Genomic DNA, 21,735 nt, shown 5'->3' with positions numbered 1-21,735 from the left:
TAAAATTAGCTTTTATTTTTAACTCTTTATGGTCAGTGAAAAATGTATCTTCTCGCCATACAAGTAGTGCCTCCAGATTTTTAAAGCAAAAACAACAGCTGCCAACTCTATCTGTGTGGTATAATCAGTTCATGGTTCTTAACTGGCGGAGGCATAAGCACATACCTTACCTTGCTGCATCAACACGCACCCCAAACCTCTCTTGAAGGTGTCACTGTAAATAACAAAACCACCTATTCCATCTGATACGGTAGGAATTGGGGCCGTAACCAACTTTGTTGAGATCTTTGACTATCCTCACAAGCTTACTCCAAATAAAAAGAACTCCTTTTCTGGTCAACCGGGTCAGAGGGGTGGCTATACGGGAAAAGTCCTTCACAAAACGACGATAATAGCCCGCCAACCCAGAGAAAATACGTACCTCTCCAACTATGGTAGGACGAGATCAACTCGTGACTTGCCCTTCGACCTTTGCCAGAATCAATAGATACACCTTCCTTGGACACCACATGCCCTAGAAAGGACATCTTGCTTTAACTCAGAACATCAACTTGGAAATTAGGCATATAACTGTGCGCCTTTCAAAGGTCCTCTAAGAACCTTTCGTAAATGTTCCTCGTGCTTCCGCCTCTGTTTGGAGTAAACCAAAATGTCATCTATGAGCTTATCACGAAAGTGTCAAGAAATTCCTTAAACACCCTGGTTCATCAGTGTCTCCATGATATACTAAAGAGACTGTCATTCGACCCCAATGACATCATGACGAATCTCATAATGTCCATACCTCGAACAATAAAGTTGTCTTGGGATATCATGTCTTTCTATCCCAACTTGATATACCTCGACCGCAAGATTCAATCTTTTAGAAAAACTATAGCTCCCTCAACTAGTCAAACAAATCATTAATCCTGGGAAGCAGATACTATTGTTTTTCTATTAGTCACCTTGTTTAGTTCCCTGTAGTCAATGTAGAGCCATAATGACTCACTTTCTTTACAACAGCACCGGCGCACCCCAAGGGGACACACTAGGCGTATTTGAACCCTATACCAACAACTCTTTGCAACTAAAATTTTGGAGTTCCTTCAAGTTCTGCTAGGCCAGTTCTATACGGAGCTTTTCGAGATAGGAGTTGTGCCTGGCTCCAACTCGATTAGCAAAAGTCTATCTCCACCAATGCAGGCGCAGACCTAGAGTTTCTTCTGGAAAGACATCCGGGTAGTCACGTACTAAATGGCTCTGAGTCAAGGAGACTTAGGGCTCTCTAGTGTGACGACACTAGCTAAGATACTTCCAGGTACCTTGGTTAAGCAACCTCTGGGCTTTCAGGCAGAAATTCACGGTCCCGCCCCTTTAAATTTTAAAGCTGGTTCCCGTGGGAGGGTTAAAGATACCTCCTTGCGAGAGCAGTCATAACTGGCATGGTTAGCAGCTAGCCAATCCGATGCCCCAAAATCACATCAAATCCCGCATGTCCAAGACCTACTAAAAGTCACATCCAGGTATGACTCGCACTTCAATTGACATGCTTTTATTCTTCTCCTTTGCATAACATAATTTCTCCAGACGGAGTGGAAACCGACAACGACAAGTGTAAAAGCTCTAGTTCTAACATGGCATGCTTTAACTAAACAGCGATGATATTAAATGGAATGACGAACCCGATTCCAACAATTCTAGCGCAGATGCTTCAAGATTGGGAGGTTACCATGATCGATAACAGTGCCTGTTTCTCGACCTCTCGACTCTTCTCGAGTGGTAAGAGTAAACACGACCTTGCTTGATGCTGCAGGCTACCCAGAATCCTCTGATCACGGGCCTCAAGACTAGTTCCCAAGACCTGAACATGCCTCTAGTACAGACATCTATCTAACAAGCTGCCCCTTCTCTTGCAATGAAAATCAAACTCCTTCTTCACTCAGAAGGAGTTAAACATGAGGCAATGTAGATGGTTGGAGCTAGTGAAGGATTATGATTGCGAGATTCTGTACCACCCAGGAAGGGCAAATGTAGTGGCGGATGCTCTAAGTAGGAAGGTAGCCCATTCAGCAGCCCTTATCACCAAACAGAGTCGTTTATGTAAGGACCTTGAGTGGGCTGAGATAGCAGTGGTGGTAGGGGAAGTATCTGCGAAGTTAACACAATTGTCAGTACAACCAAGTTTAAGCAGAGGGTCATTATTGCTCAACGCAGTGATCCTTACTTAGTTGAAGTAGCGCAGCACGTGAAGACGAGACAGGGTGGTGAGTTCTTCTTGTCAGCAGATAATGGTCTTACTTTTCGAAGACGTTTATGTGTTCCGGCAGATAGTGACCTCCAGAATGATCTGTTATGGGAAGCTCATAACTCCCCATTTTCAATACATCCTGGCAGTACCAAAATGTACCAGGACCTAAAACGTTGCTACTAGTGGAATAACATGAAAGTGGAGATAGCAGAGTTTGTCAGTAAGTGCTTGGTGTGTCAGCAGGTAAAGGCCCCAAGACAAAAGCCAACAGATTTGTTGCAACCTTTGAGCATACCAGAATGGAAGTGGGAACATGTCTCGATGGACTTCATTGTAGGTTTTCCGCGAACAGTGAAGGGTTTTACAGTAATTTGGGTTATAGTGGATAGACTTACAAGCTGGCACATTTTATTCCAGGGAAGTTAACATATCCAGTAAGTAGGTGGGCCCAGTTGTATATGAAAGAAGTGGTAAGATTGCATGGGGTACCAGTGTCCATTGTGTCTGATAGGGACCCTCGATTTACCTCCAGCTTTTGGAAGAGCCTTCAGGTAGCATTGGGTACACGTTTGGATTTCAATACGACTTTTCACCCAAAAACTGACGGTCAAACTGAGCATTTGAACCAGACCCTGGAGGATATGTTACGTGCTTGTGCACTAGAGTTTGCAGGGAGTTGGGACTCTCACCTGCATTTGATAGAGTTTTCCTATAATAATAGTTATCAGATAACCATTGGTATGTCACCGTTTGTGGCCCTTTATGGGAAGAGTTGTAGGTCACCCGTATGCTGGGATGAGGTTGGTGAGCGAAAATTACTAGGACCTGAGTTAGTACAAACCACGAACGAAGCAATATAGAAGATTAGGGCCCGAATGTTGACGGCTCAAAGCAGGCAGAAGAGTTATGCTGACGTTAGGCATACGGACCTGGAGTTGGAGGTAGGTGGAAAGGTGTTTCTGAAAGTGGCACCTATGAAGGGAGTGTTGAGGTTTGGCAAAAGGGGTAAGTTGAACCCTCGTTTCATCGGGCCATTTAAGATCTTGGAGCGGGTTGGCCCTGTAGCATACCGACTGGCCTTGCCCCCATCTCTTTCTGCAGTTCACAATGTTTTTCATGTTTCCATGTTGAGGAAGTACGTAGCAGACTCATCTCATGTTGTGGATTATGAGCCTTTGCATTTAAATGAGAACCTGAGCTACGAAGAAGAGCCCATTCGAATCCTGGCCAGGGAAGTGAAAGTTTTGCGTAACAAAAAGATAGCTTTGGTGAAGGTTCTTTGGCGAAATCACCAGTTCGAGGAAGCAACGTGGGAGCACAAGGACGACATGAGGATGCATTATCCCGAGCTTTTTCAGGATTAGAATTTTCGAGGACGAAAGTTTCTTAAGGGGGGTAGAATGTAACATCCTGGTTTTTTTTTTTTTGTAATTAAGTTTTTTTTTATTATTATTGTTGGCTACTTGGATAAATTATATGAGATTTATGTTTTTTTTTAAGCTAAAATATGATTTAATTGAGTTTTATTTTGACTTGTATTTTGGGAGATTTGGTTATCTATGGAGATGATTAAATGTGTATATTAGATTCTTTTTTTTAGGAAAAGGAAAAAATATATATAAGTATATATATATTTTGGGAGATAATTAAGGAATTTGTTTTTTTAAGGGAAAAGGAAAAGTTTAATTTGGTTATATATATATTTGTGGAAAGGTTAAAGAAAAGAGAAAAGGAAAAAGAAAAAGAAAAAAAGTAAATTTTCTTTTTCTCTCTCTTTCCACATGCAAGCAACCCCCTTTTCTCTCATTCTTTTTTTTTTTTTTCCTTCTAAGCCTTAGCCGCCGTAAGCAACCTCACCTCACTGGGACCTCCGCCAGCGCCATCGGTAAAGAGCCTCACCTCGTCGTTTCGTCGACGCCCGGAGCAGCGCTGCTAACCGTGCCGTTCCGTCGATGCCACAAGCAGCGCCACCGAGCCTCGCCGTTCCGTCGCCGCAGCAAGTAACCACTGTCTCGTCGCTGTGCCAGTCGACCGCTGCTCGCCTCGCCGACATCAGCCCCACCGTCTAATTTTGCTTCTGCCACCGTTCGCCGCCACTGCCTTTTTTGAGATTGGGTAAGTTATGATTGTTTTGGGCAAGGTTTGGTGTTGAGTCTTTTTAAAGTGCCTCTTGGTGTTGGAAACGATTTTAGTGTTACCCATTTGTTGACTTTCGGGATTTGGATTTCGAGGCGTTGCTAACAAAGAAAGGACCATTCTTTTCATCGAAGAGTTTTCAGTTTTGGTAAGTTTTGTGTAAACTGGTTGGTTATTCTTTTGGATTGAGAGTAATAGTGGAAAAAAAATAAGTTATTGATTTTGCATTAATTCTTGATCAGATTGGCTACTTGAATCAAGTTTTGGAATTTGTCTTGGATCAAGCCAACAACTTTGGGTTGATTCAAGTTTTCCAAAGGTTTTAAGGAATTATTTGCATGGACTTTTGTGACCAAGTTGAGGTAAGTGATACTATTACTGGTGCCTTCATGCCAAGCGATTTAGATTAGACCTATCAAGTTACTTGGTTGACTCTGGAGCATGATTTTGTTTGATATTATGTTTTGCTAGTTGCATGGTAGTTGCAAGTATTATGAGCATGTTAAAATTATGATCAATACTGATATTATGTATGTGATGCATGAATAGACCAGTAGAGCGGTTTATTGTCTTTCCTTGACGCGTGTTATTACTATGTTTGACGGTGTGCTTACGGTCCGTTAGACATGCGTGAGCCGACAGGTTTACGTTCATGTTACTTTTATTTTCATGTTTCATGTTTTGACGGTGTGCCTACAGGCCGCTAGACATGCGTGAACCGACAGGTTAACGTTCATGTTATTATTATGTTTGACGGTGTGCCTACAGGTCGTTAGACATGCTGGGTCGACGGGTTCACATTCATGTTATTATCATGTTTGACAGTGTGCCTACGGGCCGCTAGACATGCGTTTCAAGGCAAGATAGTACGTCTTTTGGTTTTCCTTTCGTCATAAAAAACCTGTAACTACATGAGCCACGGGCTATTTTTTTTTTTTATTTGCTCATGGATGCATAGTCTGATCCCGGTAATGGGATCACTTACTGAGTATTTTATACTCAACCTTTATCCTTATTTTTTTTTCAGGTAAGGGCAAGGACACTCGGACGACTGACAAGAGGAATCTGTGATAGTGCCAAAGGAACCAAAATTCGCTTCCGCATTTGATTGTTTATATTTTCGCATGTTTTGTTTTTATCCATTCATGTATTTATCATAATTTAATTCATTAATTTATATATTTATTTATTCATTTTTTAATAAATTGTTTCTTGTTAAAAAGAATGCCCGTGTTGAACAATTTAAGATTTTGAGATATGTTAGAACATTTTTTTTATATATACTCAATGCAGTTTATGGTTATGATTATTTTCTTTAGTTTACTTTATTTTCTTCAATGAGAATATTTATGCATGCATGCAGTAGCGATTCCCTTTTTAGTAGTCCTAGGAAGTGGGGTTGTTACAATTGTTCTATGTAATTGTATCAAAATTTTAATTTCTTTCTGGTGGGCCGTGTTTTTTCTCCAAGTTGGGAGTTTTCCACATAAATTCTTGTATTTTTAGTTTTATTGTTTTCTTTTGATTTCTTTATTATTTTTTTGCTTATTCTTGCGGTAGAAATGAGAGGTTTTACCCAACACAATCAACCGAGATGCCTCCGAAAAATTCATTTGGATAATTAGTAAATCCATTTTTAAATTTGAAAAATTGGATAATTGTAGAAATAGAAATTAGGAAAAATATATGAAAAATTATGTAAGATTTGATATGAGATTTGGTAAAACTAATTGAATTTGGAGTAATTTTGAAAAGATATTTAGTAGAAGATTTGGACATATTACATAATATTTGGAAAAATTAGTAGAATCTCAATGTAATCCTGTAGGATATTTCATCGAGAAAGTCCAAAACAATCGGTAAGATGAACAAAATGTTAATTTTTTATTCAAACCTTGATGGTCAATCTCGCCCGGATAAAGAAATACTATTTCCATGAATTTTCTTGCATGATGTTAGTTTTAGAAGAGGGAAACATTTAAAGATTATTTCTGACAATTTCGCAGAAAATAAAGTATCATGGTAGTTATCACTTGATTACATATGGTAACTAAAAAAAAAGTCCATTGATGATAGTCTAATCTTAATTGCAATTAAATACAAGAAAGACACCATTACTTTCACATTTTTCCATATTTAATATAAAAGTTTACAATTGATAGAAGTCTACTAGTGATAACTGTCGATAAATTTTTACTAGTTTAGACATTTATATAGCCATTTATAGACTTCTATTATTATTGAATTGTATGTCCTAAAACTCGCAATTTGTAAAGATGAAATATATTCTATTTGCAATAAAGATGTTTTTGAGGTTTATTCAATAAAATTGTTATTGAATGTGTAAATTGCACTTGTAAAGCCTAAATCCAATAAACTAATGAACCCCTGGCTATAACATGAATACTTGAACTTTATGTGAAGACATAAAAGAATATCAGGTTTGAGTATATAGCCAAAACGGTCTATAAGTATAAGGATAGAGTTGGGTACCTTATCTTGGGGATACTACGAATGTGACTGGTTTTGTATTTGATACAAACGATGTGATCCCGAAATCATTCATGTAGAGTCATGCGAGTGGAGACATCCTATGCAAAATATGTTTGCATAAGACTGGACCGTGAAATAGTCACTTTTCTTTATAACGTCGTTTACTGTTAAAACTGACTATTTCAATCTGATGACCTAAGGTAACTCGATCTCAATCTTGAGCTAACTATGAACTCCTATTTATTTGGGATTATCCTTTAATCTTCATGAGTGAGAGTGGCTCAACATCGTTGCTCAATAAGCCTTCCATTTTAGGGTTAAGACTAGATAGATAGCTGGAGACATAGTCCTGCAAGATGAATTTCACTCCTACCTGGTTTCAGGGTTAGCAGATAGGTTGTGCCCTTAAGTACTGACTCCTATCCTTGAACAAAGGGCCCCACTCTCTGAATAATTGAGAAGGGCTCGGTTTATTGGCAGGTTCATAAACCAATGGTTCATTAGTGGATTAGTGAAAACTTGGGGAGCAAGATGTATTTGAAGGAACCGAGTTCCCATGGAAGCGTGTGAATGCCTTGCATTTAGATATTCGTTTCTTATGGAAACAAAAAGGGTAAAATAAAACATCCATTTGTAGGATAAACTTTCCTACAAAAATATAAGCATGCTAGAAAAGAGGAAGAATGGAAAAAATCAAAACTCACCTTTATTGATTCCTTTCGCCTTCCTCTTCCACCGTTATCAACGATCTCGAACTTCTCCAAGAAGAAGAACACGCCAACAAAGCTACCTTGCTATTCTCTAGAATTTCAAAGAACTTGGTGTTAGGGTTGATGCCCTAAACCTCATCTGATTCTATAGTTTGTAATTGTAATGTACAAATATTTTATTTATGTAACAAAATATTTGATGTTTTATTTCAAACTTAGTTGCATTAACCGCAAACCAATAAACTAACATCTAGGGTTATCTTATAGTTTAAACATGTATGAAGAGACATACGAGTGGATCATGTTTATGTGATAACCTAAATGATCTGTAGTAGATGGATAAGGCTGGATACCTTATCCTGGTAATATTATGAGTATGGTCCACTTTATAGATGTTATAATTGTTGTAAAGTGCTACAAATGATCTGACCCTGATCATTCATGTGGAGACATGTGAGTGTGGATATTCTATACAAAGGAGTTTGTATAAGACCGAACCACGAAATATTTACTCTTATTATATAACGTCGTTCATAATAGAGACTTACATTTCACCAGGATGGCCATAGGTAACATGACCTGAATCCTGCCTATGAGGGCACTTCTTTGGAGAATGAGGGACTATATACTCGTGTAAGGCTCTAAGAATTTGATTCTTACTAGATACACTGATTCTAATTTTCAGATTGATGTGGATTCTAGGAAATCTACTTCAGGATCATTATTCACTCTGAATGGAGGAGCTATAGTATGGAAGAGTATTAAGTAAAGTTGTATTGCTAACTCTGCCATGGAAGTAGAATATGTAGCTGCATGTGAAGCAGTCAAAGAAGCAGTTAGGCTTAGAAAGTTCTCGATCAATTTGGAAGTGGTTCCAAGTATGCATCTGTCAACCACCCTCTAATGTAATAATAGTGGAGCAGTTGCAAACTCAAAAGAACCAAGAAGCCATAAGTGCAGAAAACACATCAAGCACAAGTACTATCTCATTTGAGAGATAATACACTGATGAGACGTGATCGTCATGCAAATAGCCTCAAAAGACAATTTAGCTGATCTGTTTATGAAGCCCTCATGGCTAAAGTGTTCGAGGGTCACCTAGTTGGATTAGGACTATGAGATTCATAAATTTAGGGCAAGTGGAAGAATTCGTAGGTATATAGATGTCCTAGTTTATTGTATTTTTTCTTTTATTCTCAACATTGTATATATTTAAACCCACTTGAGTTTGAGTCCAAATGGGAGTTTGTTAGGTTATATGTCCTAAAACTCATAATTTGTAAACTTTAAACATATTTCTATTTTTTAATAAAGATATTATTGAGATTATTTCATTAAAGTTGTTATGGAACATATAAATTGCATTTATAAATTCCTAAATCCAATAAACTAACAAATCCACGGCTATAACATGAATACTTAAATGTTATGTAGAGACATAAAAAGGATCAAGTTTAAGTATATAACAAAAACGGCCTATAAGTATATGCATAGGGTTGGGTATTTTATCTTGGGGACACTATGGATGTGGTCCGCTTTGTATATTGATACAAACAGTGTGATCCCAAAGTCGTTCATGTGCAGACATAAATGGGATCCTATGCAAAAGATGTTTGCATAAGATAGAACCACAAAATAGTCACTTTTCTTTATAACGACCGTTTACTGTTAAAACTGACTATTTCAATTCGATGGCCTAAGGTAACTTGATCTAAATCTTGAGCTAATTGTGAACTCCTGTTTATTCGAGATTATCCTTTAATCTGCATGGGTGAGAGTGGCTCAACATCGTCGTTTAATAAGCCTCCTATTTTAGGGGTAAGATTAGATAGATTGATCGAGACATGGTCCTGCAAGACGAAATTCACTCCTATCTGTGTTAGGATTAGCAGATAAGTTGTTTCCTTAAGTACTGACTCTTGGTTTTGAACAAAAAGAGGTCCACCCTCTTTATGGCTAAGAGAGACTTGGTTTAAACGTAGGACCATAAACCAATTGTTCATTAAAGGATCAATGGAGACTTAAGGAGCAAGATGTATTACATGGGTAAAATGGTAATTTTGACCTAGTTGTAAATACAAACAACCTATGAAGGATTGACTTACTGATTATGGTTAAATCAGGTGGATAGAAATATATCTACAATGAGGAGAGTGCAACTACTTAGCATAGTGGAGTGTCTTGGTAGTTAACGAACATTGATTAATTCGGTTTAAAGAGTTTAACCAATTAACCTCAAATCGTTGGAGCTCATGATCTGTAGGTCCGTTAGGTCATTCTACTAGCTCGTAAAAGGATCAAACCATAGAATAACATGTTGAGAGGATTTGAAACGTTCAAATTTAATTTAGGGTTTGGATTATTATATTTGATATAATTAATTTTTAATTATCGAATTAAACATAATAGCTTTTAGAGACTTGAAAATATTTAAATTAGATTTAAATATTAATAACATGAATTGGGATTCATTTTTTGAATTAGGTGTTTTAATAATTTAATTAATTAAACTTTATTTATTTATTTAAAAATTTTAAATTTATGAAATTAAAAATATATAACTTAATTTGATTAAATTATAACTAAATTAAATTAGATTAAATTTCATTTTATGAAAATAATATGAAATTTCATTTAAAATTAAATTCTAACTCAAATACCTAATCCTAATTGAGTAGAATTTTAAGTGCCAATGCCACACTAAAGTCTTTTTGCATGTTCAAGTTACTTGAATACAAGTTAATTTGAATGAATTTTGTTCATACAATTTGAATTTCATTTGTGAAATTTTCTGGAAAAATTTCATTCACTCTAACTCTTAGTTTCCACCCAAATCTCCCTCATTTTGGATCCCACAATCCAATCCAAAGTCTGGGAATAGTAGAAAAGTTCCTTGTGGTGTTCTACAATAAGTTGTAGATAAGAATTTATGGGTAGATTGCATTGATTGGAGGATTCATCAAAGGTTGTATTCTACAAACCTTATTCCTTTTTTTTTTTTTTTTTGAACATGCTTACTAATTCTCTAAAATTAACGTAATTAGAGTGTTTAAGATACAAATCTCTTCATCATGTTGAATGTCAACTCTAGCAGTTTACTGTTAAAACTGACTATTTCAATCTAATGACTTAAGGTAACTCGATCTTAATCCTGAGCTAACTATGAGCTCTTATTTATTCGGGATTGTTCTTTAATCTACATGGGTGGGAATGGCTTAACATTGCCTCTCAATAAGCTACTTATTTTAGGGGTAAGACATATTAAATAGCTGGGGATATAATCCTACAAGATGGAATTCACTTTTACTCGATTTCAGGGTTAGCAGATAGGATGTTCCCTTAAGTACTGACTCCTAGCCTGAACAAGGGGCCCCACCCTCTCTATGACTGAGAGGGACTCGGTTTATTGGTCGGATCATAAACCAAATGTTCATTAGTACATCAGTGGAGACTTAAGGAGCAAGATGTATTACGGGGGTAAAACGATAATTTTGATCTAGTTGTAAATACGAATAACTTGTGAAGGATTGACTTACTGATCATGATTAAATCAAATGGATAGAAATATATCTACAGTGAGAAGAGTGCAGCTAGTGGGCTTTAGTGGAGTGACCCGATAGTTAACGAATGTTGGTTAATTTGATTAAAATAGTTTAGCAGATTAATCTTCTCTTGTGAAGCTTATGATATGTAGGTCTATTAAGTCCCTCTACTAGCTCATAAATGGATCAAGTAGATCAATACAAAATTATAATGGTAAAGCATAAGGGGTGGTGGTGCAGTTGGCTAACACGTAGGTCTCATAGTTTAATTTATTCTGAGGTCGAGAGTTCAAGCCTTTCTCACCCCATGTTTTATTACTTTATTTTGTTCTTATTTTATATGAATTTTTTTAAAGCAAATTATACAAAAAAATTTCTGTGCAAACTTCACCCGAGATTTATTAATAATCAATGAACAGTGTGAATCCAAATGTATTTTCTTTCAATAAGTTTTTATTGAAAAAAATTATGTTTTGGTGTGAACCTTTTGACTTCCATTGCAAGAGAAGGTCAATACAAAGAGAAAAATCCAAAGACAATATTTTAAATTTAAATCCACACACAACTATAATAAAACAAAAGAAAATTTTGACCGACGTGGAGAAAAATAAGAAAATCATAATATGAACGTTACAACTTTAAATGTAGCCCAAAAAATGGCAATAAGTTTGTATCCAGCGGATATTCCAAAAGACACATCATATTTGCCTCTTCCTTCCATTTACGTCTCTATAAAATGAACCAACCAATGAAATTTCCCTAGCGACCAGCCATGGGTTTCTTCACTCGCTTTGTTCTCATCAACCTTGTCATTTTCCAATGCTTTTCACTCCTCTGTTTTGCCCAAGATTTCGACTTCTTCTACTTTGTTCAAAGTGTAAGTATTGAACAGACTAGATTATACCAAATAATGTTGTAATCTGATTAAAGATTAAATTTTTACTCGCTTTGTGTTTCTTGTGTATTATTGTAGTGGCCTGGTTCTTACTGTGACACTGGAAGAAGTTGCTGCCATCCACAGAGTGGAAAACCAAGTGCTGACTTCAAAATTCATGGGCTTTGGCCTAATTATAACGATGGCACTTACCCTTCTAATTGTGACTCATCCAACCCCTTCGATCGAACCAAGGTATTTAAAGTTATCTCCCACTTGCTTCTTGCTTCTCTTCATTTTCTTTGGCTGTGAAAATCAATTGTTAAATTTTTGGTATAGTATTCATTTGCTACCCCATTAGTATAAATAATTGTTTGCAACGTGAGGTAAAACATTTCTATTGATATTAGACATTTTGGATAATTTTAAGAGGTCAGAAGTCACAATTTGTTAGGTGTAAATAAACATAATTTTTAAAAATATTTTTAATTTTTTTTATTAGAATATGATACACAAACATTATATATTATGATATGTAGAAGTATTAATTGATTTTATTGTCTCTATCCATAATCACTTATAGAAATTTTTTTAAAGATACAATTTTATAATTTAGTTCTTGTTTGATAATTATTTATTTTTTCGAAAAGTTTGTTTTCTCACATATTCAAATTCATATTCTTAGCCAACTTTGTTGAAAAAAATAGTTAATTTACAAAAGAATTTTAAAAATATTGTCGTGAGTTAAATGATCATGAAACGATGCTAATTTTTTGTGATACAGATATCAGATTTGATGGGCAGCATGCAGAAGAATTGGCCATCACTTGCCTGTCCAAGCAGCGACAGCACAAAATTTTGGGCACATGAGTGGAACAAACATGGAACTTGTGCAGAATCTGTTTTAGACCAACATGGATATTTTGAAACCACTCTCAACCTTAAAAACCAAGCCAACATCCTCCAAGCTCTTCGAACAGCAGGTAATCCAAAATCATGTTCAAAGTTAAGCCCATCATAAAAATCGAGTAAAAGTTGTAAAATTGAATAATGGGGTTGTGTCTTTTTCATAGGAATAAACCCAGATGGAAGTTACTACAGTTTGAATAAGATTAAGAGTGCCATAGAACAAGGAATTAAGCTGAGCCCTGGAATAACTTGCAATGTGGATGAATCAGGCAACAGTCAGTTGTATGAGATTTACTTGTGTGTTGATTCGTCTGCCTCCAACTTCATTGACTGCCCAATCTTCCCTGATGAAAATTGTGCTTCTTCTGTTGAGTTCCCCGAATTTTAGGGATTTGATCCTCTTTTGTTTGTGTTCTCTCTAGTTGCTTTACATTTCTGTTTTCTTTGTGATTTTGACCACATTTGTTCATGTTGTTATTAAAAATGGTTTCCCCGTTCGATTTTTCAACCATGTTTTCTTTTAGTTTTCGTGGAAGAGTCGAAAATCGGGTGTAAAACTAGCTGGTCAGCCCATTAATTCGATAAAGTTGTCAAATGTAAACACTTTTATCAAATTATTGAGTGGACTGTGACTCCATAATATGTCTACTGTTATACTTTTCAACTACTGTGGTGGTGTCTCCCAATGATTCCATCCTTGATTGTCGTCTTTCATATGAATGGATGGTGTCTTCCAAAAAAAAAAAAAACAAAAAAACAAAAAAAAAAATAAGTTATCATTTGGTAGTAATTTGTTTTTTGATTTTTGGAAATTAATTTTATTTCCTTTCAATTTTTTATTATATTTTCATTTAATTCACAGAGTTGTATTTAACTAAATTTCAAAAACAAAAACAATGATTTTTTAGTTTTTAAAATTTGACTTAGTTTAAAACATTGGTATTTTAAAATAGATAACGAAATAAAGAAATTTAAAGGTGAAAATGGCGTTTATATATGAACTTAATTTTTAATTTAGGGGTAAATATCAATCCGTTCGGATCGACTTTCGACCAAACCGCCACCGAACCGACTATGATCAGTTTAGTAAATGTTCAAATCGACTTCGACTGTCAAAGACTAATAGTTGGTCGCTTTGATCGATTTTATTTTTTATTTTCTTTTTAAAATTTGTTGATTTAGAATTTTTCCAAATCGACACCAATTGACCGACTTCGATTCGATTGGTTGGTTCCATTTTTCAATCTATCATACTCACCCTTAACTATAAACATACCTCAAGAAGGTAACTACATTAACATTTCAATCAAGATACTCAATTCTTCCTTTTTTTTCTTTTTCCTTTTTTCTTCTTCTTTTTTTTTTTTTTTTCTAAGTTGAAATTGAGATATTCAATTATTTATTTAAAGTTAAAATAACGAGTAAAATATGCCATTATGTACGAGAGAAGGATTTCCAGATAGGAAATCTACAAAAGAAATTTGGTGAAAATTCTAAATTTAGTTTTGTGCATTTCATGAATCATAGATCTTTTTTTTTTTTTTTTTTTTTTTTTTTTTTTTGAGTTCGAGTGACCCTTGATTTTTAAATTTTTTTCCTCTTTTTTTTCTTTTTCTGTTTTAACGCTAGGGTATCTAATCCATTTAAATATGTAGAATCTGTGATACCATATCAGAAAAAAAGAGTTAAATATAAATATAATTAACTAACTAAAACATTATAACTTTGACCAAATATTTACGAATTTTATTTCTATTCATAGTTGAATTCGAAAGGAAAAAGAAGGGTGAGCTTGTAATACTTAAAAATATAGTTAGCATACCATATAACGACGGAGTTGTCAAAGTTAACCACAAAAATATCTAACTCTAACATATATAAAACGGAAAGTTGAGTTCAATTAATTAATTATTTTTTCAAGAAAAAAAAGTACAATAACTAGATAGACATAACTTGAAAGCTAAACTTATTTAAAAATTTGTAAATGTAAAGAGAACAAAGAAATGGACCAAATTTATAATTTAATAATTTGGTCAATTAAAATGTACAAACAAAAAAAATAATAAAATAAGTATGTATGGTTAGATTACTAAGTATGTATAGAACCTAATAGGGCATATTAATTTCTATCTACCAATTTTTTTTATAAAATATTTTCTCAAACAGATCTAAAAATTTTACGCTAATTGTACGTTTTTTTTTTAAAAAAAATTAATCTCTTTTATGTTCAAAATTTTTAACAATCCGTCAATATAGGTTAAAATTGGTGTTGATATGAATATTTAGTAAGTAGATATTTAGAAGATGAATTAGACAACCTAAAAAATAAAAGTCTAATCCTTTCAAGAAAAACTTAAGACGTTGCTAGAAATTTTAATTTTTCTTCTTCTGATAAATATATATATATATATCATACATCCTGTCACACCTCCTCCCAGACTTACCTCTTTCACCTAAGAGGAGACATGAAGACAACAAATACCATTCTTTTGTGATACGTACTATTCACCTTGACTTATTTTGCCCAACTAATCCAATGACAAACTAACTTAAAACTCTTATTTTATTACAAATAAATTTAATGTTATACAACTTATGCTTATACGCATCTAGACCCAACATAAAATAAATCGAACCCTAAGTTATTGAAATTACAAAAAGAAAACTAATCTTGTGGTGCGGCAAACCTCATCCTTGTGTGGCACCCGGAACTCTTCTCTTTCACTACCTGGGAGGAGAGGAGGGAACAAAAACGGAAAGAATGGGCTCGGAAGCTCGGTGAGCGGTGATTTTATTAGAAACATAGGTTTTTCTTTCAAAAACATTTATAAAATCATTTAAATGTAAATTTGCAACAACCAAGTATTGAAATATTCAAATAAGTACCAAAACATGAACATCAACCGATAAAACATATCGAAACAGTAGCTTTGCAAGATCATGGATTTCCTCAAACATGTCCAGAAAAAATATCCACATAAACTACATACAAGATATGAAAACTATTAACAAACCTTGTACACAAATCTTGGTTGGGGTAGAGTGAATCACGTCAACATCTCGATCTACGTGCATGCAGTCATGCCCCCAAAAGGTTAAATACCCCTGCACATGGTCCAAAGCCTATGTGTGCGCCAAGGTGGGTCTCAAAGACCTATACTTCCTGGATACCTTCATCTTCTTAAGTATTGAAAGTCCTAAATTTCCCATATACCTTTTCTTTGTAATTGAGTATAGGGAATCCTTTTTCCGGGTACACAGTTTGAAAATTATTTTTACAATTTAGTGGTTTGAAATCCATTTCCATCAAAATCACTCTAAAATGGGAGTTTCCAAATTGAATCCAGAGATTCCAATCTAAATCATTATTTTCAAGAAATCATGTAGAAATAAGGGTTTTCCAATGTAAATCATTTTTCTTTAAAAACCATATAGATAAAACATATTTATCTAAATTCAGAGTTCCAACCAGTAGAAAACATGCACAACATATCATGCCAGCATTCCAAACCATACATACATACATACATACATACATACATACATACATATCGACCAAAACATTTGAAAGTAAACCACTCATGTCATCGGTAGAAATTTCTCGGCCTTTTAAGCCTTCTCGAGCTCTTCTTGGATCTCAAACCTAAATTAATCAAAATTTAGCTTAAAATCCAAAATTAGTGCTAAAAATAGTCTTAGGATACCTTTTTGGCCCTAAAGTTAGCTTACCAACTCCAACAGATATAAACTAGGCTTATGATAACCAACAACAACAGTGGGCTCAGGGACAGACTCCTTCAGACCATGGTCAACCTTCCCAGCTAGGTTGGATGCATCTTTCCTTCAGTTGGACACATAGTTGGTCATCTCAACTGATACTTAACTTGTTGAATGCCTTCCTAATATCAGTTGGGCACATAGTTTGGTAGGCGGTCTCTTTTTCTCCTCAACAACCTAAGTTCTTCCTCTCACACCTCCTTCTCTAATTTCCTTTGAGAGATTCACAAAATGAATGAGTAAAATGGGCTCTCCTCTTGGCATTTATAGACTTTTCAAGTCATCCTTGTCATCTCCTCAACTCTTCCCAGCATGGAAACTCCTACTTGAATTTTATCTAAGTGTCAACTCCTCTCACCTTAGAGTTAGCCACTTCACCTTCATGAGCATGCACCAACTCATGCTTCTAAGTGTCATCTCCTAATGTTTCTTCACTTCAGAGTTCACCACCTCCACCTATACTTAACCAATTTTTCTTCTCCTTTCACCAGCTCCTACTTCCAACTCCTACTTACATGGATTCAACTCCTCAACTACCTCCAAGCTGATTTTGGATGTATGGTTCCCATACCATGTGCCCAACCTACCCCCTTAGCCTATTTTGGATGCATGGTTCTCATACCATGCGCCCAATCTTCATTCTTTCATTCTTTATTATATATATTTTCTAGGGATATCAAAATTCGGTCTAATTTGCTATTTAATTTAATTTTGCATTTGATGTATAGCTAAATTAAATATTTGATGCATAATGTATGTCATATAGTTTTAAAATCTCACCTTAGGATAAGCATTATTCATGCACCATATTTAATATAAGTATTGCATTATATAGTTGTATGAATAATTAGTATGCTCATGCATTTTTTTTATATAAGAGTTATATTATAAATGCATGTTTAATATAGTTTCATAATATAAGAATTATATTATTAATGAAAAGCATGATTATGCTTCATTTATATAAAAGTTATATTATATGGTTGCATTCTATATTATGCATGTTTTAATTTTAATATAAGAGTTATATTAAGATGCATATGCACTATATCTTTTCATTAATTTTAATATAAGAGTTATATTATGTATAATTAATAGAAATGAAATAGCCTTGAGCATGACATTACTTAGAAATATAAATGTTATATTTGAATGAATGTCATTAGATGCTTACTATAGATTTTGATTGTTCATTAATTTTATAAGAGTTATAATGTTAATGAAATAGAACTAAAATTTGTAATCTAGAGTTGCATGTAAACATAAGTTAAATTAATTTTAAATGGTTTAAAATTGATTACACCTAAACCTATGTCAATAACATTTCTAATATGATTAGAAATAGGTTTAATATTTTATTTTCTTTTTAATAGGACTAAATTGAATCAATAAAAGATTAAACTTATAACATAACGATCTATTAGGGACCTTTGTATAAGGAAGGTTCTGTCTAGGCTGGGGTATGTAAGCTGACGGAAACAGAATATCCCTACTTAGAACTAACTTGGAAAGTGAATTAGAAAAATATGTTATAAGTATGCAACAAATGATATAGTTTATTAAAGTGTTTGATGAACAAAATCATTTATTGTTAAACTATCCAATATAAGAGTTATATTGGACAAATTTAACAATCACTTAAATAAATTAATTAGTCAGATTTACCTAATTCTTAAGCTCTAGGTTTTAAAATACTTAGTGAGAAAAATAGATATATATGATATATCATTCCACTCACATTCTCCCTTAAAGTTCATACCGTGAGACTCATATTTGGCCTTGAGGTGTCCTGAGAGAGTTCCCCTTCGGATGGTGTTTGCATGGATCAATATCAAGGTGAATGGAGAAAGTCTTTATAGTAAGTGGCAGAGGGATGTGTGTCGACATATCCTACGATCTCCTTCATTGGTTTGCATCGTGAGACCTTCTTACACGACCTTGAGGCACCCTAGGAGCATTCCCCTTCAGATGGTTTGTGCATTAGATCAATATTAGAGCGAACTTCATAAATGGATAGATCACTTTAGTTTTTCCCCCAAACGGTTTTTTCCTTCGATTGGCTCATTGGGGCGAAACTTTAGGGTCTAAAATGGAGGATCACACTTACAAGAAATTGTTAAGAAAGTTAATGAATTGTGGATCAAATCAATTATGACTAATTATTATAGGAATAAGAGATATTCTGATGTCATAATTGGTTGAGAGTGTCCCAGTTCAGTGAAGGGTGTCGGTCTTTAGTGGAGTGACCGACAGTTAATGAATGTTAATTAATTTGATTACAAGAGTTTAATCAATTAATCTCTTGTCATTGAAGTTTCAATCTATAGGTCCATAAGGTATCCTCATTAGCTCAATGAGGGTCGATGGGAATCAAATTAATTTTGGTTTAATTTGAATTGTTCATATTAATTAAAAGAAATTAATTGTATAAGATATAGTTAAATAATGTATATTGATACATGATTCATATTAAATTTATATATTTTATTGAGAGGTGATATTATTTGAATATGATTCAGTTATTATTTATATGAGTGTGATTCATATAAAAACTATAGGTTAAAATTAATATAAATTTGATTCTTATTAATACCTTAGTTTATTTGAGAGAATAATAAAATATAGTTTATGTTATATGTGATATGTGATATAATATTAATTATAGGTTATCTGTTATATGTGATATAACATATAGGTTAAATATATATTAAAGTGGTTAATATATATAAAAAAAATTCAAATTTAGAATTTGAATTTAATTCTTTCAATTTTAATTAAATAAAGAAGAGAGAGTTATAACTTCTTCATCCCTCAATCTCTCTTGCTCTCTCTCTTTCTTCTTTTGCCCTCTGTGTTATTCAAATAAGTTTACAAAGAAGAAAATCTCTCTCAATACTCTTCTTCTCTTCCCTCTTACCAAAATTAAGTGTATTGAAGGGATTGAATAAATGGATCTTTGCAACGCCGCATGCAACGTAGCCCAACATTGCAGTAACATAAAAGTCAGCATCACAACATTAGCATTAAAGCATTGTATTGCTTTGGATGGTTCGCGTGTGCATTAGAATCCTTTAGATTGTGAGTTTTAAGCCTTCCCAACGATTTTTTTTTGCAATTTTTCTATTTTTTAATTATTAATTTGTAATAATTAATTCTTTGAGAAATTACGTTATATGACTGTTGAATGAGAAATTTTGGACCAATCACAAGTCACCACGTCGTTTGCTAAATTAACGACGAATTTCTAAATCATTGACTTTGGGTCCAATTAGAAGTTGACACATGTCCCGAATTGAATTGAAGACAAGTTTCGATGACGTCACGCGGATGAATCAGATAAGATTAAATCAGTCCAATTTGATATTACTATTTTGGGTTAAAATCCAAACTACAAAAAAAAAAAAAAAAAAGTTGAATTGGACCTAAATTCCAGATTAGGCTTAAAACCAACTAATTCGGCTCAAGGGTCAGACTCATGGACCAACCAAGCTCACGAAGCCCACCTGAGAATTCTATAAATAGAGAAGTTCTCTTCATTTGTGAGGGGGGAGGCACACATTTCTACACTCAGAAGACCCAGAGAGAATTCACTAACGAGTAGAGGACTCCTGAAGACTCCTAAAGCTACACTCCTATAAGGCAGAAGACCTTTGAAGACACAAATACTCTTTCAAGACTTCTACTTCAAGCTTCCAAAACTCCTAAAGCTGCACTCCTATAAGGCAGAAGACCTTTGAAGACACAAATACTCTTCCAAGACTTCTACTTCAAGCTACTAAGACTCCTGAAGCTGCACTCCTATAAGGTATAAGACCTTTGAAGACACAAATACTCTTCCAAGACTTCTACTTCAAGCTTCAAGACTCCTGAAGCTGCACTCCTATATGGCAGAAGACCTTTGAAGAACCAAATACTCTTCTAAGACTTCTACTTCAAGCTTCCAAGACTCCTGAAGCTGCATTCCTATAAGGCAGAAGACCTTTGAAGACACAAATACTCTTCCAAGACTTCTACTTCAAGCTTCTAAGACTCCTAAAGCTACATTCCTATAAGGCAGAAGACCTTTGAAGACACAAATACTCTTCCAAGACTTCTACTTCAAGCTTTCAAGACTCTTGAAGCTGCACTTCTATAAAGGCAGAAGACCTTTGAAGACACAAATACTCTTCCAAGACTTCTACTTCAAGCTTTCAAGACTCTTGAAGCTGCACTTCTATAAGGCAGAAGACCTTTGAAGACACAAATACTCTTCCAAGACTTCTACTCCAAGCTTCCAAGACTTATACTTCTAGAACGTTCGGTGCTTTCCTTCTCCAAGTCAAGCATATTCACCCAACTGAGAGAGAATCAGAGGATCAAATATTAGAGATCGAACCACATCGCATCAAATCAACTCCAACACCAACACCAACTCAAGTTAGACTCCATGAAACACGTTTCTCTGGAAACCTCGTGCGAACAAATTGGCATGCCCAGTGGGACATCTCTACCTCTCATCTCTCTCTCGTCATCCGAGACAAGAAGTCTAAAAATGGCACCAAAGAAAGTTGCATCGAAAGCTACCATCGCAAGCAACAGTTACATAAGCTCTGTCATCACGGAGGAAATCTGGGACTAGCTGATGGAATCTCTTAAAGGCGGGATCGTCATGAGAAAAAAATCCATTGTTCGACAATTATGCTTCTGCTACTGATCTATCAGAGAAAGAATCACATTTTGATGTAGTATCTGTCATGATGACTGACGAAACGACTGAGTCGACCATGGCAGAAATGGAGGTAAAGATAAATCTCCTAATGAAGGCTGTAGAGGAGCGAGACCATGAAATCGCTGCTTTAAGAGATCAGATACAGGCTCGAGATACTACTGAATCAAGTCAATCCCCAGCTACAAAAGCCAATGACAAAGGAAAGACTGTCTTGCAAGAAAGTCAGCCACCACAATCCACCTCTGTTGCCTCCCTGTCAATTCAACAACTCCAGGATATGATCACAAACTCCATAAGAGCTCAGTACGAAGGACCGTTGCAAACCTTCTTTATGTACTCCAAGCCATACACCAAGAAAA

The 21,735-nt window shown here is 34.8% G+C and overlaps 2 protein-coding genes across 2 annotated transcripts; both read left to right on the top strand.

Annotated features, from left to right (window-relative positions):
• Positions 1–1,934: 1,934 nt before the first annotated feature.
• On the top strand, positions 1,935–3,087 carry LOC120081109. The gene is made up of 4 exons (XM_039035782.1): positions 1,935–2,123; positions 2,171–2,372; positions 2,471–2,560; positions 2,645–3,087. Exons 1-4 carry the CDS (start codon positions 1,935–1,937, stop codon positions 3,085–3,087), a joined length of 924 nt encoding a protein of 307 aa, XP_038891710.1.
• Positions 3,088–11,811: 8,724 nt separating this feature from the next.
• On the top strand, positions 11,812–13,533 carry LOC120081839 (extracellular ribonuclease LE-like). Its single transcript, XM_039037012.1, has 4 exons — positions 11,812–11,985; positions 12,082–12,237; positions 12,767–12,965; positions 13,056–13,533. Exons 1-4 carry the CDS (start codon positions 11,881–11,883, stop codon positions 13,277–13,279), a joined length of 684 nt encoding a protein of 227 aa, XP_038892940.1. The 5' UTR covers positions 11,812–11,880; the 3' UTR covers positions 13,280–13,533.
• The last annotated feature ends 8,202 nt before the right edge of the window (positions 13,534–21,735 follow it).

Source organism: Benincasa hispida, chromosome 7 (assembly GCF_009727055.1).
Source record: "Benincasa hispida cultivar B227 chromosome 7, ASM972705v1, whole genome shotgun sequence".
Lineage (NCBI taxonomy): Eukaryota > Viridiplantae > Streptophyta > Magnoliopsida > Cucurbitales > Cucurbitaceae > Benincasa > Benincasa hispida.
This window is presented reverse-complemented; position numbering and strand designations above follow the sequence as displayed.